We start from the raw sequence: 26,846 nt of genomic DNA, 5'->3' as shown, positions 1-26,846 counted from the left end.
ACGGTATATTACAAGCAGACACCCTGGGATCCTTCAAGAAGCTGCTTGATGAGATTCTGGGATCAATAAGCTACTAACAACCAAAAAGAGCAAGATGGGCCGAATGGCCTCCTCTCATTTGTAAACTTTATGCTCTTAGGATCTGTCAAGCAGGAAAAGCAGCTGTATTTTAGTTTAAAGTAAAGGCTAATGAACTTCCATGTGTAGCAAGCAAGGCTCCTACAAGCATTTGATATTTATGGACAACAAATAACCTTTTTTAATATCATTACTATCATTATTAACAACAAGGATACATCCAGTTGTATAGCAACAGGACATCACAACAGCAATGAAACCAGTCACCCAGGCACAATTTAACACTATTTCAATCTTTACCAAAAGCTATTTTGCCCGTCACTAAAACCAGTTTTATCTATGAATGACAGAAAGACTGTGTGTGTGTCACAACAGATTAAAGCTGTGAAAATACACGCCCTGGGCATTGCTTCTAATAGCTGGGATACCTTTTCATTAAGAACCACAGCAGACTTGTTTTAGGTAAAATCGGCAGCTAATAAAAAAAAACAAAAAAAAAACCCACAAAAAACAAACACACACACATAAGGGATTGAAAGGTTTATGGATTATACTTTCAGTGTTTTAAGTGGTGGGAGGAGCTAAGATTACTTCTGAAAAAATACCAAAACCTAAAAAACATTTTTTGTTTGACAATAATTTTAAATGATCCAGTTTCAGAAATAAATTACAGAAGGCAGGGTTAATTATATAAACTAGTTAAATAACTCTATAGTATATTATCACAGGTATGTTAAATCAAACTATACAAACCTAACAAAAAATAAAACAAACCAGTGGAAGCCCTAAGAAAATGGTCAACTAAATAAAAAGGCACAGCAATGTCTGCATCATTTTTCAGGTATCAAATATGATACTTCCCCTTACTTAAACTTTTTGCATTAAAATAATGACTCTCCTGATGTATTCAAGCTTGCTAACTATTTGTATTTTTAATTAAGGTTTTGCTGTTTGAAAATGTTTGACATGCTGAAACATCTCTGGTTTACAAATATGCATTCAGCAAGTCACTTCATTGATTCAACTAAAGGGATTTTTTTTTCAAATGTAATAGTTATATTCTTAATGATTCTATTACTGTATCAAAACTCAGCACTTAGAATTTAGAGCTTTTTTTAACCCTTCTGTGTAAATAACTGAAAGAGTAAAAAGAAAGCAAAACAAAAAAGTTATCTGTTGTATAGCTGTCGATTCTGTCATTGTTAAAGAGTGAATCAGCGTTCAACACAGGCTCATCCCTGCATGTGTTCTAAAGCCAGACTCAAACTTTTCAAACTGATTATTATTTTCACATTAAAAGTGCAGTATTTTAATAAATAAACCCAAAACAGGATGTACCACTTAAGAGGCAAGCGCCTAAATCTGTTGGAATATGGCATTTTGTTTTTGGAAATATGACAGCACTGACTATCTTCAGTTTTGTGCTTGGGATGCTAATAGGCCATACAACGAGGCCGCCAGCAATAAAACTGCAACTGTCTTTCTTTCTTTTTTATATATTTATATTGACAGGGAAAGTTACGAGCTGATATTCACACTGCATCTGATGGAAATGAGAAGCAGCAGTGGCATTTCATTTGAGAGAGAGAGAGAGAGAGAGAGAGAGAGAGAGAGAGAGAGAGAGAGACACACAGACAGACGAGAGAGAGAGGAGATGAGATACATGATATTAACAGGAACAACCTCCCTCACTGACTGGCTGTTCTGGGGGCTTTTCCAGTTTTATGTCGATCACTGAAAGAAATTCTGTTAAGGAACACATGACAAAAAATACTTTTTTCCTTTAATACAGAGTTGTTAAACTTTAACTCATGACAACTTCCAAAGTTAAAAAAAAAAAGGCTTAATGTGCTTAAATTATCAGTTGTATCTGCAATCTTCAGTTAACTGTTACAGGCTATTTCAAAGTAATTCAGCATGGGGCACGCACAATAGTTTTATATACTGGAATGTTGAAATTAGAATGCACAGTGCATTCTACAACGTCAAAGCACAGCTACATACTGTTAACATTTATTATTATTGCAAGATTGCAAGATATTATTGCATTTAACAGATGCTTTAATCCAAGGCCTTTATTTAGTGTTCCTATTTTAAAAAAAAAAATTTTTAGGATTGTGGGAACAAACTCTACGCTCAGGTCTTTCCAGACTCCAAAATTGCAAAGAATATGTCTACACATGGAGGTAGTACTGGGTAAGTTCATCTTTTTCCTTGTCTGTATGTTTTAAGTAAGAAACTATAGTAGGCTAATTATTTTATTTTTCAAAAAAATACAAAACACAATTTATATCTGTATGAGAGATTCTGTCCATTAAAAGTAATGTATTGTATAATACTCTATAAGAGCATATGCAGGTACCATAGATTGAAAGTATGAATGATTGAGTTTTTTCTATTAGTTTTCAATGGTGTGACACAGTAATGTACACGATACTAGTGAAATGTACAGCCAGGCAGGAATCACTTTACTGTACCCACTAACACCAACAGTATGGTTTTATTGATCTTTTACCAAGATCTGGTAGTATGGTGTTTGACAGGCTAATTGAGAAATATGTTCGGTTTTGGTCTGTGGAAAAGCTGGCAACCCTACCTACAAACCATGCTCATAAGGTTGTAATACAAAAACAGCTCCATATGACGTGCTAGTTTGTATGGAAATGCAAAGGAAAGCAATAGTGGTTATATCGTTAAGAGACTGCTGAAAGGATACTGTCTTCTCTGCTCTTGTCCTGTGTGCTTTCCATCCCAGGCAAGGCAGCTGCTACACGTCGAAAAAGCTACAAGAAAAGTGAGATGAGGTTCAGGAAATAAAGTGGACAAAAAAACCCTTGCATTATTTTACACTTTGTTTCAGTGATCACTGATTTGACACCAACGACTGCTTGTTGTTCTCACAACCTGTACCTGTAAAACTACAATGAGGCGTTTAAAGCACTTTAGGATTCCTGACATTAAAAAGTGTTTTATAAAACGTGTTATACTGCATAGGGTTCAAAAACCTGATTTACAGGATATATTATGGCCAGCTTACAACCAGTCACCACAATCTACTGTATTGTACCACTAAAAATCTGCATCCTAAACTTGCAACTATTTTGCATACAGCAATACAAAAAACAACCCCAATGAAGAACTGCTTAACATCTACAACACTAGCTTCTTGTGTCATGAACATTGAGTCTTTTTTTCCTAAACTTCCAGACCTAAACTCAATAGATTAAGCTTTATTCAGATCTTCAGTGAAACAAGACAAGTCTCATTTCCAGGCAGCGCACACATTTCCTTGTGGTTCTAACAATTCCACTCTGTTCATAAAATGAACCCTCTGAATGATATAAAAGAAACAGTTCATTCACAGTTCTCAGTGTTTTTTTTTTTTTTTTTTTTTTTTAACTAATCTGGTGAATTATAGGTTAGAAACATTATTTCATTCTTCCTAATTATAAATTAGAAATCTACATTTTCTGTACATTTGTAGGGTTCCTTTTAAGGGCTATTCCAGGTTTCACATCAATTCAAGAAAAAGAAAACATGTGGTCATACTAAACATAATGCAGGTGGTTTCCATAGAAAAGTAAAAGTAGACTGATCAATACAAATACAGATCTGTTGACACTTTCTTGAAAACACTGATGAGAAGAGCTGTTTGAATCATCCCGTCCCACACTAAAACAGCGTGCTCTACCTTCTTCCCACTGTAGCATGCCTTTGCACTTGTTTCAACACACAGAACATGCAGTTCTTTGGCTCTCTGCTCTCCCTCTCCAGTGGTTATTTGCCTGTACGGATGGCAAGACAACAGACACCCCCCCACGCCCAAAATGTAAAACCAAAAAAACCCTATAGAACACCCACACTGTCTTCTGCATGCTGCTTAGGCTACATCAGTACATAACACTGGCTAGTATTTGCAGCCTTAACATTTCTTATGCTTTCTCTGAATAGTAAAAACGTACTCCAGCAGCAAACAGAATTCACAGTGCCAACGGTTCCTTCCAGACTTACCTGTTTTACATTGTATCCTGCTTTAGCACTAGTTTCAATAAACATTACATTCAGCTCTTTGGCTTTCCTCTCCCCCTCCTCGATAGATACTTGCCTGTAGCAAATAAAAAGTTAAAAAGTGCAACACAGATGGCAAAACAAGCAAAAAAAAAAAAAAAAAAAAGAGGAGATTCATGGTGTGAATGAAAATGTTCTTTCTGCTATCAATTAGGAACTATATTTAGCTTTACACATTGCAGACTTAATCACTTTCTATATAAAACTAGGTGAAGAAAGAGTTTAAATAAAATGTGGATCTTATAATCTAAATAAAAATAATTACATACTTCACAGAAATACATGACTATTCAATCAAATGGAACCAAAGATAATTCACAGCCTGATGACCTCATCAGCAAGCTTTCACATATACACAGAAAGAAAACGGTGCCCAAATGTTTAAACAAGTAACAATTTAAAGAATAAAGAGCTAATTAGGTCATTTTACAGGTCGCAAAAATCCCCCCCCCCCCCGACACTAATTAGAGAAAAACATTAAACAGATTATAAAAGATTACAATTCTGTTGAGATTTGTAATGAGCTACATTAAAAGGTCAGCCCTTTGACTCCAGTTTCCCACAAGATCATGTATTACATCTCTTTATGTTATCTCTATATTGATGCATACAGACTTTCACCTGAGGGGAGACCTTTGAGGTCTTAAAAACCTTGTGCTTCATTATTGTTCAGTTAGTCCAATAAAAAAGGTATCACATTTCCTTCTCTTTTTCCATCATCTCTGCACTGATATGGCTACCATTTCATCTATCAATGGATTTCATGCAACGGGAAGCCATAGTGGTATCTTTATACACTGCAGGACTTCAAAAAATGTGTTTAAATGGCAGTATCTAAACTCTTAAATGTCGGTCAAGACTACAAAGAAAATGTTAATGCCATTCTATTTCAAATGGGCCGGTGACTTGGAACAGACAGTTGGCCAGGCTCGCCATTATTCTAGAGCAGCACTGAAAACTGCCGGTTTAAATAACGAGAGAGCTTTGATAAAAAGAGCACAACAAACACACACCTATAATGAAAGATATGCATGCATCTGAGAAAACATGTTTCTCTCTGAAGAGGAGAACATTTTCCTGGCATGTTTAATATATACATTTGAATCTAATGCAAACTAGTAATAGGGTGTCTATTCAACTGACCTAAACCGTGGCGGACAAAATTCTGTTGCCAAAATCTCTGCTGGGAACTTCTCCTGGGACTGAGAGGTGCTTAAAAATTCACATGCATTTACAGCCAACAACGAGTGAACTTGTACCTTTTGTCTGCTAGATCCGTCTTATTCCCCACCAGCATGATGATAACATCGCTCCCTCTCTCCGTTCTGACATCGTCAATCCATTTTGTTGTTTGCTGGAAAGAGTTTACATCTGACAGAAAACAAGCTTCATTAAGTTTCTGCTCTGATAGACACACTATTATTACCATGGCTAAATTCTCTCATACATTTTGCAGCCGGATTTCATAAATTGACCTTTTTACTTTTTTTTTTTTAAAAACACCCAAGATTTCTCACACCTATATCACTTTGTAAATGACTGAAGTTACACAGCTATTACAAGGTAAATATAATCAAAGCTCCTCAAAGAAATGACACCTAGATCTGTAAATACAAACACAGCATGTTTGTTCAATTTTACTAATGAAAGATACGATTCACCTTGCAGTTGGTTTTAATATTCTCAAGGATTCTTTATATTTATAGACAGGGTAGCTTAGTCAACATGGAATGCTGCCATGCCTGTGCAACAGAAAGACAATTAGCCCTTTATAATACCCACTGCAGTTTTTAGCAAGTCATTTCAACATCATACCTGAAGCTGCAATTACTTTAATACAGTAACCATTTACTAGACACTACACATGGTAATAATTTGATTACAATAAAGCACAGCATAATTAATACAAACAAAATAACATTACTGTCTAAATGTTTAATGAAGCTTAAATATTAATTCCACTGACAGACAAATTTGGCAGAATCATGTTTCACTGATCTTTTGGCAATACAAACATATTTAAGTATAAACCAACAGATATCAGTATTTAAACCACAAGTCTGTCCCAAAGTGGTCCATATATTCTGTTGAATATTTCTTGAATTGGAAATACATTTATAAAACATTGTAGGACAGTATTATCAAATGAGACCAAAAAAAACCAAAAAAACATTTTTAGTTTCTGCTTAACTTGAGATGCAGGTATAACAATTCAGAATTAGAAACAACTACCAGTGGCACTGAATAGCTGCTTCAGCAAACTGCTGTTATCAGAATACCAACTAAGTGAACTCGGCAAAGACACTAATGTTCGACATTGTTTCCTGACCTTCTGTTAATATCACATTTCTATTCCCCTACTGGAACAAAAAAAAAACTACCATATATTAAAGTAAAACAATTAGTTTTACTGTATATGATTTAGCTAGTATTGTAAACTATTGTTACAATGAAACCTTTTTTTGAAATCATTTATGCTATTCATCTTTTGGAATTGTGTGATGCATTGGTAGGCTACCAAATACGGTATAAACCTGAATTGAATCACGTGACTGTTTGTCTCAATTTATTCAATAAAAACCTGTCCATACTTTTGTGGAGACACTGGACATATTTTACAAACATTCAAATATTTTGTCATTCTTTTAATGTCAGCATTAGGCAATTAGAGAGGTTTATCACCATGAGCAATCACATTGAGACCAAGGACCTCATCATATTGGACAATACATTTTAAAAACTTCTTTTTTACACTGCATAGTGTTTAAAAAAAAAAAAAAAAAAAAAAAGTAAAGGCTGCATCCGACACAAAACATATACAACAGCTTTTCCTGCCGTGGCGTTGTAAATCCATCTGTATAACATGGGAATGTGTCATTAATCCTCCATTTGCTTATTCAAGACAAAAATAGATATTTTCAAGCGTTTTAAACTATTTAGATGCCTCTGGATTCCTGTTGTATTTTTTGCAGTTCCATTTCTGTTTCCTATTCTGCAGAAAGACATCTTGCCCCAGGAAATAAAGGTAATTACTGAATTGCATAAAATGTATCTAATAATGCAGCCTATTAAAATGACAAATGCTTTTTGCTATTCTGATATGGTTTTAATTAAAACAGCTATTTGATTTAAAGTAGTTTGTTAAAAATAATAGAATCCATGCAAAAAGACCAATGGTAACACCATGCAGCAAATCAACACGGCAAACCCACCTAAAGCTGCGTTTCATTTTAGCATTAAAATGACAATCTCAATATACTGGAGGCCTTTACTACAATTTGTATTTTTGACAGGATTACTTTAATTGTATTATGATCTATTTTATACCATATTGGCTATACATCAAATTCTTAGGGAGGAAAAAGGTAGACAATGAATCTATATTCCTTTATTGAATCTATAGTACTTTACAAAGACTTTATAAAGGAACACTCTATATTTTCTATGCTAATCCTGTCTATGAATCCGACAGTGGAAATGTAAATGTGATTAAAAACCTAGTTATGCTTATTCATGCTAAATTATTGACTTACAAAAAGTAAACTTCAGTGTAGATTTTAATTTGAAATAAACCCTGAAGACTTGCTGTAGAGTAGGATAACAGGCATTTCAGTAATAATGAGAAAAAAAAAAAAAGATAAACCCTTTATTCATACAAAGTAAACTTGTATCAATAAACAGTTTATTTTTTTATCAGTTGTTTCCAATGTTTTGCAGTCGGCTTGCAAAATAGAGTACATACCGGTAATCTCTAAACTTCATTTTAAATGACTGATAGGAGACACAGCTTGTATTTGTGGGCCATCAAAAAAAAAAAAAGAAGAGATACAGGGAGGTGAACACATGCCAACCTGAAGCCAAATTGTTAGAACAGCAAAAGGGGCCCCACTCACTTGTTATATCAAAGACAACAACTGCAACAGTGGAGTCACGAATGTAGCTAGGAATCAAGCTCCTGAACCGTTCCTGCCCTGCTGTGTCCCATAACTGCAACCGCACCTAGCAAACCAGGCAGACAACAGCAAGAAAAAACATGTAGGGATAAGAAACGGTCTCACCCAGGGCAAAGAGATACCTACTTGTAATATCGTAAACTACTACAGCTGCGGCTGAATCACGGATGTAACTGGGAATGAGGCTACGAAAGCGTTCCTGACCCGCAGTGTCCCAGAGCTGCAACCTGATCTGTGGGATGTGGAAAAAATATAAAGAACCAAAAAAAAAAAAAAAAAAAAAAAAAAAAAAAAAAAAACACCACCAAAATAACAATGGCAACAAAATATTCCATCAAAGAGACAGAGTGTGAGAAAGAGTAAAAAGGAGGGAAAGAGGGAGGAAGAGACAGCAAGGGAGAGTTTTGTTTTGTTGGGTTTTTTTTACATTTTATTATTAGATAACCAATTGACATCTAATGATTTTTTTAAAATTTTATTATTGTTATTCATTGGTTTCCTGTGATCTTATTTCATGGTCATGTCAATTGCAGAGAGAGAGAGAGAGAGAGAGAGAGAGAGAGAGAGAGAGAGAGAGAGAGAGAGAAAGAAATCAAAATAACTCCATGCAGGGTTTTAAAAAGTCAAGAATGGTATATATGGCTTTAAATAATATATCTATAAGATATATTTATGTGAATAAGTAAATAAAAAGTTAAAAGCTGTAGGAAGTAGGAAGTGGTTTAAGAAATTTGCTATAAAAATAGGTTTGGAGGCGAGAATCCATTCCCACTTACAACAGCGAACGACAAAACAAACTAATGGGATAGTGGATAATGGGATAGTGGAGTAGACAATCTGGGGGAGGATTACTCATTATTTAGTCGAGGCTAAACAGCAGGTTTTAAATACAGCAACAGTGCAGATTACCATCCATTTATCAGACAAAATGCAACCGTACCTATGCAGGCGTTTCATATTTATATAGCAGAAGCAGTCGCACACATCTGGAAATGACATTTAGAAAAGCAGTTAATGCCACTTACTGTTCTGTCTTCCAGGTACATGGTTTTTGACAAAAAATCTATTCCTATTGTTGCCTGAAAAAGAAAAAAAGGCAAACTTAAATATAATCTGCAGTCTAGATAGAAGAGCAGATGTTCTGTGTGACATTCACAATAATCTCCGACACGTATTGGGAATGATGAATAAATACAGATTTACAGGTTGAGGTATTTGATACCAAACTCAGGCTCCTGTCTTGTTGATCCAAGTATATAATTGTCTCTGTATTATGAATTCATAACTAGCAAACACTCAAAATAGAGGTATCTATAGTAATGCTAAATGAAATTCAAAAGGCATTGAGAAAGACTTCTACTCGCCCTTCTAGTGTTAAAAACTCCAATTCTAGCTTCAGTACACAATGAAAAACAGCTTCCCAAAAAGCTCAGAATTACAGGTCAAAATGTTAACAGTGTGCCCAAACTGAAAATGCTATTGGCCATGTGGGGACTATTTCCCAGCCTGTAAATGTCAAGAGGATAAAGGCCAACCAAATTATCCTGCACAGTAAAATCATTTAAACAGGCACCTTCCTGGCTGACTTAAAGGTGCAGCATCCCAGTATTTTACATACTGTCATTTTGAAGCTTCTTAGGACACCGCTGCGTAAATATCAACTGGAAGATCTTCATGCATTTTCTATAATTTTAGTGATGCAGGCTTAAGGTGGAGGTATGTCTACAGTTTTTGGCTTTCAGAGTCACTAATTGGAAAGCAGATTTAAGATGATGTCCCTACAGCTGAAACTACCTACTAAGAGCGGATAGAAAGTTTAACAGTGGAAGGCTGCAATTAACCAACACGGTAAGATCATTATTTCAATCTTAACATAATTGTGGGAAAGCGCAGTTTTAGCATTTTACAACCATGCAACACACTGTGAAGGGTACATAACAGCAGCAAAAAAAACATCCTTACTTGATAGGTGTTGTCAAAACTGTCATACATAAACCTGGTGATCAATGAAGTCTTCCCAACTGGAAAAGAAAAGATTATTGTACTACCATTACTTCATAAACCAATACATGAGTGATGACAAATAAAGTGCAGGCAGTGTCTGGAGCAGTGCAATACCATTAATAAAGACCCCTGTTCCACCGACACATTATCGATGACCAGGAGGATATTTTGCCCAGATTGTGCACAAATACTTTGGCCATGCTGTGTTTCAATGACATTAAAACAAATTTAAAAAAGCAAGTCTGATAATAAATAGACGCACTGTATGTGACAGGCATTGTAAATAGAGTTACTGTCTGTTATGTAATATATGTAAACCATCACAATTCAAGATAGCCTTCAGGTCTATTTTGTATTTTCTTAATTTGCTGTGCCAGCAAGAGTTTTATTGCCACCTGGATGACAAAAATGTAAAATAAAATAAATTGCTCATTTCACATGCTGAACTGAAAAAGTGGTCATTTATATTATACCAAAACATTACTTTGTCATCTTCACATTCAAATGATTAAAGATACAGACTGTTATACAGAATTGTATTGATTTTCTAAGCTTTGTGTTATTACTGGTTCATGAAGTAATAGAAGATTATTGACCTAATGCTCAGTATAATCAATCTGCTTACTTTTCTACTGCTGCGATTATTTGTACCATGCAAACCACTCTGGCTTTTATTTTTTTTAAGTTTTAGAAAAAGTTTACCCAGTACCGGGATAGAACACTCCTGCTGAGACGGGATTCAGGAGTCATGTGAACGTTTTAATTTTAGACAAAGAGGAAAGAGACACAGAAGGGCAGTATGAAAACTAAAAAGCAGTTGGTAAGTCTGACAAGAAAAAAAATGTGCGCTGACCCAGCATGACTTCAGGTGGTGGGTTGTACTGAATTTCTTGGAAAGATGCGAGCTGAAGGCGAGTTGTGCTTTGTGGATGGTAAAGATGGTTGTATCTGAACCCTAATCTTGTCCTAGAGTTTGCATAAGACTCTCTTCACACAAACCAATTCCACCTCCCCAGAGCAGCTTCGATACAGCAGTCTAGACAGCAGTGTGAACTTCCATCAATAACAGCTGCAACAAACAAGGAGTGCAGATCACTGGAACCAGATACAGACAAAGCAGCACATTTCTAAAAGCACCCAGGTTGAAGCTGAAACAGCTGCCAACATCTTTCTGTAGGACTGAATCAAGGGTTCATATACCACTTCACGATGACGAAGGCAAAACTGATTACAAACAAGAAGACCTGACAGCTGTCACTGTACCCCTTGCAAACCATGTACTGATTTCACAGTGCCAGATGCTTGCTCATGTTACAGCACAAGGAGAGGTTCGGTATCGCATCTTTATAGTTCTCTCAAAAGCTCTTTGGCAGTTTCTGTTGACTTCTCCCACCCAACTTTCAATGATAGTGGTCCCAATTAAAAATAAAAAATAAAATCAATAAAATAAAGTAGACATGCCTTGCCTTCTCCCTGTATTATAACCATGGAATCACATTCTGCAACATGCTGAACATCAAACACAGGATCTCTCAATAGGATTCCTACTCATTTCTTTGGTAGTCAGATACAATTTCAGGGGCCAGGTAAAATATCTGAATGATGTAATACACAGCACTAGGACTGACCTTGAACTTTAGGCCAGTGTTGGTGTGGCATGGTACACAGGCACAAGTACACTGAAAACTGTTTAGCCCAAACATGCAGCAAATGTGTTTTACATCAACAGCTCAATACATTATTTTAAAAACTTTAGACAAAGCCAACCCCTCCAAAAAATCATTAAAAAAAACAATGCTAATAATAAATGTGCTGCCCAGTCTAGTGCGACTCCGGTTTTCTATGGGTATCGGTTCTTGAGAACCAGGCTGCAGACTCTTGGTGCCACAGAATTCCCCTTCCAGAACAATTCTATCATTTAAACCCTACAAAGCGCACCCAGTAAAGGCACCCCGTGTGGAGTGCAGGATGCACCCTATAGCCTGGAAATCACGAGTTCAAATCCAAGCTATGTCATTGCCTACCATGAACGGTTCCCAGGGAGCATTTCATACTAATATTTAAACCAATTAAATACAAGAATGTTGACTCCGAACTCCGTTGTAGATTTCAACAAAGACATTTTATTCAATACAGTCGAACAGTTGGGTTTTGCATTTTCCCTAAGCACAGGTCATAACAGAATCAAAAGATTGAATGCACATGTGCGCACTGTTATACCATTTCTTAATGAATCAGAAAAAGACAATGACATACTGATGCATGTTCTTCCTTAAAGATGAGGTTGAAAGGTTATATTTAATACTGAATTAACTAAGCCATTAACTCGCCTAACAGGAATTACAGAGTACCACTTGGCAAGGCTTTGTTAAAATGTAAGTTAATTACTGGTTTTACATGCATTTAGTTGATGTTTATTTTTGAAAACACACACATACTTTGTTTTGTTCCATTCAATTTAAACAGGGTTACTATAGCATGAATAACTGCTAGGTCTATATATAGGGTCATTTTTTTTAAAGAATTGTACAGAAGCGCAACACATCCAATGGAAACAAAGCTCTAAAAGGAGACTTCAGTGTTGGACTGAATGAAACTACCTCTTGAATGTAACAAAAGTGGCCAAATTCCCATCTCACTGAGAATGTAATGAATTTGTTATATTTCAAATAAGATACTGTAGGCACACTATGGTACTGTGAATTATATATATTTTTTTTTATTGAAGTCATGAGCAGGAATTGGTCAGCTTTGCATCTGAATAAAATCAGACAGACTGCAAAAGGTTATCTTGGGGGGGGGGGGGGGGGGGGGGGGGGGGGGGGGGGGGGGGGGGGGGGGGGTGGGGGGGGAATCCTAAAGGAGCACATCCTTTTTCCTTACCATCTACAATCACTGAATAATTCAACAGCAAACACCGAGGTCTGTGAAAAGCCATTACCTGCAGCCGCATTTCTGCACTGCTGTCATCTCAGGAAGCAAGTTTGTAACACCAGCCCACAAAAATAAATACTGCAGCAATTTAAAATACCCACGGAGCTCAATCCCCATAAACACTACCCACTCGCCTATCAAAAAAACCTACAAATCATTCAAATGTATTCATTTACTATTGTTAAACCAACATATTGTAGCCAATGCAGGCATTGCAAGAATGACACTGTACTGTAACACCACTACAACCCAGAAATGGCATGCATTACCAGAGACCTCATGCTGTGTTTTATCTTGTACAGTCCACAGGCTCAGGCATAAATCTTAAGCTCCTCAGAGACACTCCCACTCAGGGCTGTGCGTACAGATCACACTCCAAAGTAACTGCATCAGTTAGGCATATACAAAAAGAGCACCAGGATGGAAGAAGGCTTTCATGAATATTTATTACTGTCTGTTGCAGAAAACGGCACGGAATGACAGCTCGAACCCATAAGCTGAGCTCACGCCCTCTCTCGAAGTACAGAGAAGAGACTGCATTACTGTCAGGAAACAGAGACGACACGACAGTGACACAATTGTAGCTCGTCCTATTAGCAGGAGAACAACAGAAATCAAACACAAGTAATTACACCTGTGATTGTGTATAACGAGTTTCCCTACTCAACATCTTCTGGGATGTTTTATTTGAACTTTCTGCTGAGATATAAAGGACGGCCCAGGAAAGCAGCCTACCAATCTTTTCATTAAGATCCTTCAAGAGCAACATTTCAGTGTTACTAATGTACAGTATATTATTAAAAGTGTTGTTGGCTTCATTAACCTACAGAAGCATCCACAACACCTTTTTGAGCATAACTATCGTGCCAGTATTAGAAAATACCTAGCCTTTGTCAAACCTGTTTTCAGGGAGTGACGCAGCATTTCTGGCTGAACTCTTTGGCTACTTTGTCATGACTTCACACCATCCCACTCCAAAACAATGCTGGTGTTCTTACTCCCAAACCCTCAGAGCTGCACTAAAACTATTTAAATCAGACCATTTAAATTAAATGTTAAATGTCACTACGTTATCAGCACACCAGTCAGACAATCTGCTGCAGTGACCGACTAGCTATAGTAACAAGCTCATACACCAACAGAAAAAGAAAATTAGGAAATAATTATTATTTGAGTGTTTTAGTCACAACACTGTACATAACTGTATTCAGCATTTTATTTTAATGCTATTAATTCCAGATTAGCGTCTGATAATTTCACTTTTACTCCTAATGTTGCATTATTTTGTATCTCCCAGTAAAATAAACAAATTGACCTAAACGGTTTAAATAGTTAAGCAACATTATAATTTCATTGTTATTATCCCCGCCCCACAAAAAGCATTTCTTTTTTTAAAGCTCAGTGCTAAACCTGAGGACATGGTTATTTCTTAACAGTCCCTTAGTTAATGTTTCTTCAATGGATACAAAAGAAGCTGATAATAATGTGAATCAGTTTTAATTGTCTTAAAAGATCCTGGAGAACAGTGTCTGAAACACCTGTATTCATTACGTTCCAGTTGCTAAACTGACCTACTTTCACAGTCCTGCGGCACTTGAAGAAAGAGAGATTTACTTTGCTAGTGCTTGAGGACACAAGTAGCCTTAATAGTTGCTGTTAAAACATTTAATCTTTTTGCTTCCTAAAACAGAACAAGATTCCCTTGATTAAGCAGTTTTAAAGATAACTGTCGGTCTGACTTCCAACAGGTGTTGCTATGAGGCACTGGTATTTGAATACTCCACCAGGAAAAGCAATATAATATTTTGTACTGAGGGCAGGGGGGTCTAAAAATTGAATTGCAACTCACTTTTGAACAAACATTTCCTCTGCAATAGCAGCACGTACAGTTTGGATCCCTATATCAGAATTTACTGGCTGCAATCAGAGAAGACGTCTGATATTCTGATCTACAGTACAGTACAATGCAGACTGGCGTTTATTGCTTCACGACTATGGCAGCGTGCTGCAGATACAGAAGTAGTTCATGCATTTCACTGTAGCGCTTTTAACGAGGCTCGGGAGGGGTGGCGGACACACATCCGAGCTGACAGATGACTTTTTTTTTTTTTTTTTTTTTAAATCTTACTGATTTAGGAGAGTACATTTCACACCACATGCGGGGCGTATTAAAATAAAACCTTCACCTGTTTCTAGGCTACATGTTTCTCCTTTTAAATCTTGCAGTCATTGCTGAAGCCTTAGAAAATGTGACTGCAGCACCACCAATAAAAAATTACAGGAGCAGAAACAGCAGAGTAGGATCTCATTAAAGTATATGTTGACATTCCTCGTGATAAAAGTGCCATAATTGTAGCAAAGACTTCAAGTGACGTACACGACAAGAGAGGGATCTTTTTTATATTCAGACAGTGCAGAACGTTGTACCATAAAGCGGTGTAATAGATGTATTCTTCAAGACAGCAAGAGAGTTATGAGTGGATAAGGTCTGCTTTCTTAGCTGGGTCTACATGCCAGTTTAAATACATTTAGCAGGTTTCCAATGAGGCTCCCTTGAAGTTTTGCATCATCTTAAAGAATTAACTAATTTTGCTTCATAAAGTTGATTAAACCTGCTGAATAATGTTATGTTAACATATTGAACTACACTCTGCTTTGTAGTTTTCCATAAACTTAATGAAAAACTGACATTTTGAAATCTAACATGAAATGGTGTAGACTTTTATGCTATTATTTAGTAGTTTATTTGACTATATGATGTTCAATAAAATATCCAAATTATGTTGATATAGTTTTTCTTTTTTAGATTAGGTCTCAAATCGTAACCCTCTAGCTGATGCAAAACGTTTGGCCAAAACTGTGTATCCTTAGCTGATGCAACACTGAAGAGTTACAGTAGCACTTAAAATATTATGGTTCAGCTGTTAAATAGCCCCTTGTAAAGTGGAGATTGATGTTAGATCTAAGCAATAACCCACGACAGGGTGTGCGGTAAGACATATCTTACGCCTGCCTGGGTGTGAGGCACGAACCCACAGGCAAAGTACCTTCAACCACTTAGAATTTCAAGTAAGGGGCTTTTCAGGAACTATCGCCGTGGCCAAAGATAGAGATTCTGAGATTTTAAAGAAAATAAATCCATGTATATTATAATTTATATGTTTACAATACTACTTAATATTAGTGTTTGCCTATAAAAGAAATATAAAAAATGCTGAATATCTATGAAGTCCTTAAATGCCAGTATGGTGGTGAGAAGTCGACCATCGCCTTTTTTTTTTTTTTTTTTTTTTTTTTTAACTAATTTGCTACCACTGGCAAATTTCTAGGTGTAACTGCTACTGAACTCAAATTTGTCTTGAGGGTGCTAGTCGCATGTACAACTAATAAATCAATAACGAGTACCAATAGCATATTTCAGTGAATTATCTGCCAAATTCTGTTTTCAGAAACAGCAAATACAAGTTGTCCTGGTTTCTCCGAGCTCTCAACCCAACCTCCCCACACACCCTCCCACAAGCATTGGGGCATACAAAACGACACGCTTATCTTTGAATGCCGAGTTGTATTTTACCAGTTAATTAAGTGTCTAGCTGGTACTGCTGCTAATTGCAGCCCCACATTAAATCAGCTTTAGAGTATAAAGAGGTGAACTGTAGATAATGCAGTTTCAGGCAATGAAAAAAAAAAAAACAGAAAGCCTTATCCTGAGACACTAATTTTACTCAAGATACTTGATGACAATTAATTACTGCAAATTTATCTCCCCCCACCCCCCCACCAGCTCCACCTCTCTGCTTTCACTCACATTATGGCAAGCCAGCCAGGTTGAGTGCACAGAGAAGATGGCAAGCCTCAGCTACACTGCTCCCTACTGAATACAGTGAAATATGTTGCTGTTTATTGCAGTGAAGGGAGGTGGTAGCTGCCAGCAGAGCACAGTATCGTTGTTTTTAGTGCATTCCAGGCTGATGTGTTTTAGGCAGTACATTAGGGAACTGACTGAAATACTGGCATACATTGAAAAAAAAAAAAAACTAATGGAGATTTCTGTGTGTCTGTAACAGACAAGAATAGTGTGCAAAGCTCTAGAGCTCGGAAACACTACTGAAGAGAGGTGTACAATGGAATGGGAAAAATTGGTTACTGTACATTTGTTTGAATTTTAGGAAAATGTACACATTTGCAGAGAATGAAAACTGAACAGTCCTTTAGCATCCCCATCGCGACTTGAACCGACCACTTCAAAACTGTACTATCATATTGAACAATTCACAATACTGGTGCATTTTTGTGTTCATTTTTTAATCCAGCAAACCAAAAAAAAAGACAATGTTTAGTATATTGTTCCAAAATGTCTTGCAAGGGGCATTATAAGAATTAAACCGAGAAATGTGTATGGCTACACATCTCACATCTGAGCTTTAATTATTTAAAAGGTGCATTTCCCAAAGGAGTAAGAAACCAACCTGGTCACACTGCCTCGTTAATGGGGTTTTACAACAAACCACCTAAATCAATACTCAACAGCAAGGGTATTGAGAATAACCCATGTAGCTTAATTTCCTATTTGTATCAATGTACTGTCTTCCCCGTTCAACGCTCACACTGAATGATCCAGCATTAAAGATTAATGGACTGCTTTACAAAGAAGTTCATACATTCCAGTTGAAAAAAAGATCCCTGCTATAGTTTCCAGTTCCACAAACGCAAGCAAAAACACTAATCTAAGGTAGGCATAAAAATGGAATTCAATATTTCAAAGTGTGTGTGGTACATATAGTCAGCACTCGCTTATCCCTGCCCTCCTGTCACAGGTTCCCATGACACAAGATCAGAGTGCCGGTTTTATGAAACGTCCACTAGACTGCAATTCTGAACCAGAAAAAAATACATCTAACACCATTATAGCAGAAACAATCACTAAAAACACGTTTTGTATAAAAAGGCAGTATATTCTCAGTAAAGTTACTGTATTTAAATGGTATTTGAAGTAGGGAAAACGTATTAAAACAATTAGTACTTACTGACGTGCGCATTCCTGCAGCTTCCTGTTTCCTTTTAACCCAGGTGCATGTTTTGGGATGGGCACATGAGTTAATATGAAGCTACATAGTGCTGATGTTACACAAGACGACGTGCGTGACGGTTATATGTAGTACTTTATAAAAGAATCAATCTGCTATAATGCTGACCAGTGGATTAATGAGAGGTGGATAAACGGATGCAGACTATTATTCATACAGCACAAGTACTGTCGATTCATCAAAACCCTGATATGAGGAGGACTGTCCATACAAGATATTAAAAAGGTTAGATTAGCTGATTTAGAGGCTATCATCAACAGCCATGTTTTAGAATCAATTTCCAGTAAAGAGTATAACAAGTTTACAGTACAGGACATTCATATATTATACAGGCAACTCCAGAGTCGCTGAACTTTTTTTAAATCCAAATACTATACACATAAGCCACTGTCCATCAGTGATGACACTTGGGTCAATGTACATGGGATTGGCTTGTCATTCTTTCTAGTGCACTCAGTTCTATTCTTGATGCCCATCCTAATGTTGCAATTATAAGCTTCCGTTTTGTTCCTAGTAGATTGAATTATTTAAAAGCCCTGCTTGTCATTACATACCTTCAGTACTTTACTCCCACCATCTGCAGAGCTGCGGCATCTTCACAATTGGGATACTAACCTTCCAAAATACTGTTATTTCCTCTATAACAAAATGCTTCTGTACTACCAGTCCTGCTGTTTGGGCCAAGATAGAGCTGTTCCCTACAACCACTTCCAGTTTACTGACCCACCCTTTGTACACTCCCTCACAGCAACTTGGGTCCCAACTTCTTTGGCAAATGCAAAATTGTAAACAAAAAAATCTTCATCACCTGTTCTTTCAACACTGCAAAATTCTATACTTGAAATGCATTTACAAATAAAAAATGGAAACAGAGGCAATTACATGCATGTAGTAAATGCAGAGGGAGATCCTTTCTCTACCATTTGCATTATTCATGAATGTATAATGCATTGGTGCATCTCCCAAAGCCATCACAACACCAGGAAAATAATATCACATGCACGATAAGTGAATAAAGACATTGCTTTTGCTGTGTGCAATCCACTGTGCAGATCATTAATTGTTATAACTGCTACATTAGGCAGGAAGCTTTCAAGTAGTGACAGACCTTGACTTGGCTCAAAGTGCGATGGAAATGGGAATCTTATTCCATTTCCAATGTGACAGAACGTGTCCCTCGCTATTTTTCTTAACTCTGGGTTGATCAAAACGATAAAAACTCCTCCTTTCACAGGCCTTTACAAATGAGTTAGCAACAAGGACTGTCAGGACAGCTGTCACAACGTTGGGGACCAACTTTTTTTTTTTTTTTTTTGATACCAATGCACTTGTGGGTGGTCTTGCTTATTAAAATCATTCGCCCATTTTAAGAGGGGCAATTACCTACAGTATTTAAGGAAACCAATATAAAGTACTAAACAATTCTACTCGTCATTTGCCATTAAAATCATCTGAACATATTCCATGATAATCGCTAAAAAGTTTAAGTGCAACGAAAAACTAATCAAGTAATGTTTTCTTTAAAATTAGACTGGCAGAAGGCGCAAGCAGGCATTGTTTAATTCTGTATTCATTTTTTGGCTACTCTCATGGCTTAGGTCGAGCCACTGAGTCACAACCTCTGCAACCTGCTGACAGTAAAGGTGGGGATTCAACAAAAGGTCCAAACCTGAGACGAAGCAGGGAAGCGATCCAGGTCTTTAAATTGCCTTAAAACTGTATTATGGTTATGGCTGGCATTGCAAATCATTCTGTGCAATACATTTCAGATAAGTCGGCTAATATATCTGATCTGCATCCAACTGGAACTAACTTGTATCTCCAGCAGCTTGCACACTAAAGCAACACCACACCTCCTTGTCTCTCAACATGAGCAGACTGATAGTGTGCTACCAGCTTTCTTTGATGCATTTCTAAACTAACCCTAAAATGTTTTAAAGAGAAGAAAAACGTTGTTTCTTCTCCATTGTGCAAAGCATCTTTTTCGTCTCTTTTAAATGCTTGATCAATACAAATTCTGCAGCACCAAGCATTTGTTGTTTTTTTTCAAGGATTCTGCTAAGCCTACTACTAAAGTACATTATTGCTGCCAGGGGACTTTCAACCCCAAGCAATCCAGCAGCTATGAGTTACAGGAATCCTTTAAAGCGGTTTCACAGCACAACAATGATACAGTAGAGGGGCTAAACTAACAGAACAAGCGGGGCGAGTGGCCCTGAACTGACACAGTCAGTGCATCTCTTCTACTGTAAATCACAGCAGCATTAGATCAACAAGTTCATTTGCATAGAAAAATGATTGCAAGCTAGGATTGCAACACATTGTAATAATAATTCCCTTTCCCTCTTCATTGAACTGCCAAATTCTGAACATTACTGTGCACTATTAAAGCTGCTTAAACCAGTTTCGCAGCTGCTACATTTCCACTCCATTAGATTTAGTTACAAACAGGTGCATTTTTGTAGCCCATAATGCATCTTCCTAGTTCAGCTCAGGCAATACTGGGTTGCAACACGATGTCTCTGGCATTATTAATAATATTTTACTTTAAACATCACAAAAAAAAAAAGTACTATGGTGAACTTAGCATAGGCTACACTTTACAGACTAACCAGATCTAAAGCTAGCACTGACATTTTACAAAAGCACAAAAACCAATAAAATAATTTCTCACACAACACAGGTTATGTTGTTTTTACTCTATCATACAGCAGTTTAACTATCAAACCCCTTTTTAATCTCACTGTTCAAATGCCTCAGTTTCCTTGCATAGGTATAATCCCAGCTTCCCTTCTCATTTCTGTTATCCTGTGACCTGTCTCCAATCTCCATACACAGGCATCAGCTTGAGTCAACAAGCGGAAACACTGAAAACTAAAAGCACCAATCAGGAAGGGTTTGGGGGAGAGAACCAGCACCTCTGTTGTACACCTTACACCCTCCCAACTTGAATTGACTTGCGTCGCTAAAATCCCAAAGTAATTGTAAGTAGATTTTATTTCACAAATGATTATAAGCTCCCTTGTGACGGCTCTTAAAATCCAAGGCATATGAAGAGTGCAAACGCAGACAGAGTTTACCTGCTGTGAAGGGAATGCCAAAGAAAGAAAAGTGATCAAGGCAGCAGAACATGCGTCCTTTGCCTTTTATTATATTTCTGTGAAACAATACCACACAATTAATGGTCCATTTTTTTTATTTACGAATGTGTAGCTTTGAAGTATACAAAATGATGCCGCCAATAAAAATTCAAATCACGTGCACATGCTACTGTATAATACAACACTAACTAGCACAACCAGTTATCAGCCCTTCTGAGTTTTTAGAAGTGGTAAATGTTTTGCTGGTGAATTGCTGCAGGGAATTCCACATTCTATCCTTGGGCATTGATTTGCATGAGCATTGAAATGAAGTACATGATTTGCATTTCAATAAAACGGTGGGGCTGCAATAATAAATAAAAAAACACAATCTATAATTAATCATTTTAAAATGTACTTGCCATTTAAAGAGGTCACTTGGCTTTAAATAGGTTTCTTTTGTTCAATGAAACTTGGGGCAATCACTTACCTTGGCTGTGTCGTCATGTTATCCATTTTAATGTACATAGAGGGCCTTTAATCTACTCCCTGTCGCTCGCATTTCTTATAGCCTCATTGTAAAGCAATGTCTTTCAATACCTCCTGATAAAGAATAATCACTGACTGCGTCTAGCTTTTACACACAGCCAGCACTCCTTTTTGCCCTCATTTCACTTGCTGACCTTTTCTGTGATTTGTTTTGTTCTTTTCTTTAAAAGGCTACCTGAACACTTTCAGTCGGAACACCCTTCCCCATAGGAATTCTGATCTCAGTCAGTGCTTAAATAAGTTAATTAACTCCTCCTCCAAACTTGCTTCTATTATATCTGCTGTTTGTATTTTTAAACAAGCTGTAAAATGATAACACGCTCTGGAACCATCTCATAAAACCAGTGGCAAACATTCACACCGGCTAAAAACAAGGTGTGAAGGAGGTGGTTTACATTGGAGTTCAAATGCTTCGAGTCATTCCACATTAAATCAAACAAATTCAGGAGGTCTCCCATCTTTCACAAAATGTGACACACCATCAAACTGAAAAACAGAAACGGACAAAGGGTTCAAGCTGATTTTGGGCTACAGTGTAATCCCTCTTTCACTGGGGTACACATTATTCCACAAGGAACTGGAGAAGGAAGACACTTTTTTTTGCAGTTAGTATACTGGTAGAATGTAGATCATTTTGATAATGTTTCATGTCATTCTTAGACGGTTAAGTGGGCACCACTGGCAGACTGCTCGATTTCTAACTATAATTAATGGTACTTTCACTTGAACTAGGAGTAAGTGAGCTTTTTACACAAGAATTTGTTATACTTAATTCTGCCTTATTACATTGTACTGCACAGGTACTAAAGAACATGATCTTGTTTTGTTTAAGACTGCCAAACAGCTAAGGCGTATACTGAAGGCTATTTGATCAAATTTAATTGGGTAGAAATTATAAAGGTACTGCATCATATACACATAAATGGGCAGTAAATGACAATTATTTGGCATTTATATCGTTGTTAGACAACCTAAATATAACCCATGAGTTATGAGGTGGTACGTCATTTAGATTTCCATATCCCACTGTGGGCTGTAGTGTAATGTGGGTGTATCATAAATCACCTATGACAGGTAATCCAAGTTTCCCTTTTCTGTTGCAGTGAACAGTAGTCTTGCGCTTCCATCGGTTTGAGGTTCCCTTGTCCGTTCTGCGGTTACCATTTTTTTGGATGACTAATGAACTTGCCACATTAATAATGGTAACTCCCATCAAGGACTCTCCGAATTAGTCCACTATCTTTACCTATTCTAAATGACTGAAATCCACTCTCCTAATGACCAACAATCCTTCTTTCAATGCATTCCACAGGATTATAACAAATAGTCATTTGCCATATTGAGTTCATCCCTTCTGTTGTGAAATTTCCAATCAGCATTTCCATTAAAAGATAAATAAAGTGCATCAGGAGTCAGGGTGGCGTACAGTGCTACTGCACAGGCATTTTACTGCTGAATGTCTACAGTATGTTACAAGGTCTTATGTCACAATTGAAATGACTTTGCTGGCTGTAAAGACTAAAAAAATCATCACACAATTGGCACTGGACACAAATGTGCTATCCCTGCTCTGTGGATAGGATAGAGATTACCAGTCTCAGTTCAAATGCCGCCAATGCAGAAGCTTCATGACAACCAAGCAAAAAAACACAGGGATTTAAATGTGTAAAAATAAGTGTAAATATTTGAAAAGATGGATACAGTGTCTCCATACACCCCAGATTCAATGACTCGTGCTAGACCTTCCTAACACGTTTCATCTAGCCTTTCTTCAGATATGTGTATGTGTGACAGACATACAAACAGACAGTCAGAGCTACACATACTGACAGAGTCTGAAACTAACAAATGTTTTTAGAAAGTTTCTTTACAATTTAACAAGACAGTCCCTGACAACCAACCACATCCAATCAAAGCCGTGACCCATCCCATTCCCCCCATCCCATACCATCCCTTAACGAAACACCGAAAATGCCAGTTTTTGTACTTCTGTCAATATTGTGACCACTTTTTCAAGTGCCAAAGTCTTGTCAATTTAAAGGAACACCGTGTCGGCTGTCCAAGCACCTGTGTGTAGACAATAATCGTGCTTGTAGTCTGAAGGACAGACATCATCTTCACCAGCCACTAAATATGTTTTATGATGAATCTAAACACAAAGTACTTGGAGGACTTAACTAGTAGCCACTTTCAAAAAATTCCTCCTTTTAGACAGACAGGCAGCAGACCTATTTCTAATACCAGAATGGATTAAAACTCTTATTTTTGGGTTTCAGATCTACAGCAACTTTATTGTATGCTAAGCTTTAACAAATACCTAAAAAAATGAAATATTAAAAACCTCCTAATGCAAGGGAGCACTTTTACTGCATTTCCTAATATATAGGCAGTCTACTTCACCAAAGGAACAGATTAACATACTTGTAAAAACATCAATTGAGACGTGGGAGAATTTCTTCTATAACGCATAAAGGAATTGGGACTAACATGAGGGGGGAAAAAAAAAACCTGTCCATGATTTTGTATTAAAGAGCAGAGTATTTCACTTAAAAAATGTAATCACACTTGGTTTCTTATTTTTGGAATTACATTACTCATTTCCAGGAGGTCTGGATCTAAAGCCTCCAACATCTATCAAAACTAAATAATTCATAATCAATCACATCAGGCTGGCTTGGTTTCAACTGAACCTCGCCTCTCCAATGCGGACAAAAAAAAATGTATTTCCCGATTCTTCTCTCAAAAAGTGAACCTCCTTGAATTTCACAGCAGCTTATCCTTATTAATAACCTGCTGGTCAACTGCATGGCAGGAAAATGATACAGACTTGTACTGTGGATTATGACAGGTAAAAAACAAGACTTATGAAAACTGAGCCAATCACTACATTAATAACTGGTACAAAATAATATATAAAAGCATGTCACAAACTAATAAGATGGTGCCACTTTTGTGCTTGACATTTACATTACAGTATGTGCATGGTGTGGAAGAGAAAATACAGCAAGAAAAATCAATTTCATTTTGCAGCTCGTTTTAAATCACAGGCCTCGAATAGCTTGTAGTGGTACAGTAAATTGCAGTAAGCCATGATTCCCCCTCTTGTACCTGGGAGATCTGGGCTATAATCTTGATTCTTCAACACATAAAAAAATATTTATGCCCTGTGATACAATTTGTTGTGTGCAGGCAAACAATTAAATGCCCCATAAAAGAAGAGGGCCATATTACTGAAATACAGTGAATGGTGAATACATCCAGTATTCTGAATATATTAACCAAAAACAAACAGGAATAGAAGACACAAAACACTGCCTTCATATAAATAGCGAGCATTATAAAAAATAAAAAAAATAATCAAACAAACACCTAAAATCATACATTGGCTTTTTAACCATGTCAATTACACAGATTGGATTCCAACATCTTAGGAAATGAGAAACATTTTTTGGGGGCGTAAGCAGTAATAAGACCTTTCAGAACAAAATGGTCTTTTGATCAGGTGTTTTTAATGTATAAAATGATGCTGCACTAACGTTCTATGACTAGACAGGTAGAGCCAGTAAAATCTAGGCTGTCACAACGCCCTGCTTGGTATTTAGCAACCACGTAGGCTTGTAAAAAAAAAATGTAATTTAACAAAAAAGTCAGTTTAGTGCACAGAATTTTAGAGTGTAAAAACTGCAGCAAGTTCTCGACGATAAAAACAATCCTGACATATTAATCGCGGTTATCTAGAATAGTGTTTGCTGTGACAATCTGTAGATCCAGCATCCAAATCACCGTACGACAATGTGTACAACAGATTGTACAAATTAAACAAAATCTCTATCAACGGAATCTGATTTTCTTCTGCGATTACTACTATCGCTGCTTGAATGGCTCCATTTGTTTTCATTTTAAAAAATGCACAATTATTTGGGTGCCAGGCAGCCTATGCAACAAGCATTTAGTTGCAAAACTGCAACATGGGTGTGAATCGCGATTTTCTGCTAGCAGAGTGTGATCACTGATGATTCTAGGCTTCCTCTAATGTTAATCAATGTGTGTTTTAATAACGCCCTACCTAGGTCATTTAAACGACGAGAATGTTTTTATCCCTACACAGTATTTACAGGATCTGAAGGTTTTAATCTAATTTCTTAAATGACATCAGTGTATACAGTTGGGGGGGGGGGGGGGGGGGGGGGGGGGGGGGGGGGGTTTGTACGGCTGATTTAATCTGAACGCTACCCGGTGTATTATATATATAAAATTTAGGAATCATACAAACTGCCCAAAAACACTGTCCTGACTTCGTTTCCTTAAACCGAGGCAGACAGTTGTTGCTGCGATTCAGGTATTTTCATCTAATGCGACAAAACGCAATCGACACCAGGGACTGCTGTTAGCATTGCATTCAGCGAGAGAGCTATACCAGATGAATACAATCACGAATAAAAAAAAACAAAAAAAACATATATATTATCAAGTACTTACCACTCTGCTCTCCCAAAAACACCAACTTAAATTTCCTCAGCGGGTTCCCGAAATCTCCTCCCGCCGACATGACTGCAATATTCGAGCAGAAGCGAGAGAGCAGGCAGGCGCTACGAGAAATTAGCTTCTAAAGTTCAAACAGTTCGCCTTTTTATGCGCAATATTTACCAGTTAATAACTGATATGTTTAGTTATTGTAATTTCGAAACATTCGCTCGGTTTTAGTTCCTCCTTAAACCACTAATTAATTTGCCAGTGTGTGTGTGTCTCGGTGCAGCAGAATCCTCTCAGAATTACCTCACCCTCCTCCACTCTGTGTTACTAGGGAGCGCGCTACAGCCTACCCTGCTACCCAGCAACCGCTCTGATGGATCGCATTCTCAGCCAATCCGCCGACCGCCGGAGTCAGTTCGGTTACCACCCTGGGTGTGGCAGGACGGGGGCATGGGACTGAAGTAAAACTAGAATCCCATTAGAATGTGTGCCGTTCAGAATTCCATTCTCTCCACCACCCCCCCCCCCCCCCCCCCCAAAAAAAAAAAACTTTCTTTTTATTTACAAAAGATACGTGCTCATAAACAATTCATTGGGTGGTATTCTTTGTCAGAAAATTT

General features: G+C 37.2%; 1 protein-coding gene across 2 annotated transcripts; it reads right to left on the bottom strand.

Annotated features, from left to right (window-relative positions):
* Positions 1–603: 603 nt before the first annotated feature.
* On the bottom strand, positions 604–26,588 carry rab6a (RAB6A, member RAS oncogene family). Of its 2 annotated transcripts, none has more exons than XM_041233319.1 (8): positions 26,233–26,588; positions 10,062–10,120; positions 9,125–9,178; positions 8,226–8,331; positions 5,406–5,517; positions 4,090–4,183; positions 2,795–2,861; positions 604–1,812 (listed from the first exon to the last, which is right to left on the bottom strand). In XM_041233319.1, exons 1-8 carry the CDS (start codon positions 26,300–26,302, stop codon positions 1,748–1,750), a joined length of 627 nt encoding a protein of 208 aa, XP_041089253.1. In that variant the 5' UTR covers positions 26,303–26,588; the 3' UTR covers positions 604–1,747. The 2 variants fall into 2 exon arrangements, with proteins under 2 accessions (XP_041089253.1, XP_041089252.1); XM_041233318.1 differs by lacking the exon at positions 8,226–8,331 and adding an exon at positions 8,040–8,145 and having other exon boundaries at positions 26,233–26,585.
* Positions 26,589–26,846: the final 258 nt, after the last annotated feature.

The sequence above is a fragment of the Polyodon spathula genome, chromosome 30 (assembly GCF_017654505.1).
Source record: "Polyodon spathula isolate WHYD16114869_AA chromosome 30, ASM1765450v1, whole genome shotgun sequence".
Classification (NCBI taxonomy): domain Eukaryota; kingdom Metazoa; phylum Chordata; class Actinopteri; order Acipenseriformes; family Polyodontidae; genus Polyodon; species Polyodon spathula.
The sequence above is the reverse complement of the archived record's forward strand: the minus strand, read 5'-3'. Positions and strand labels throughout refer to the sequence as shown.

Excerpts from the sequence above, each read along its gene's own strand:
- rab6a (XM_041233319.1), bottom strand. The coding sequence starts at position 26,302 with ATGTCGGCGGGAGGAGATTTCGGGAACCCGCTGAGGAAATTTAAGTTG. Across the intron at positions 10,121-26,232 it reads GTTTTTGGGAGAGCAGAGTG|TTGGGAAGACTTCATTGATC; the intron begins GTAAGTACTTGA and ends TTTCTTTTCCAG. Across the intron at positions 2,862-4,089 it reads CAGGATACAATGTAAAACAG|CTTTTTCGACGTGTAGCAGC; the intron begins GTAAGTCTGGAA and ends CTTTTCTTGTAG.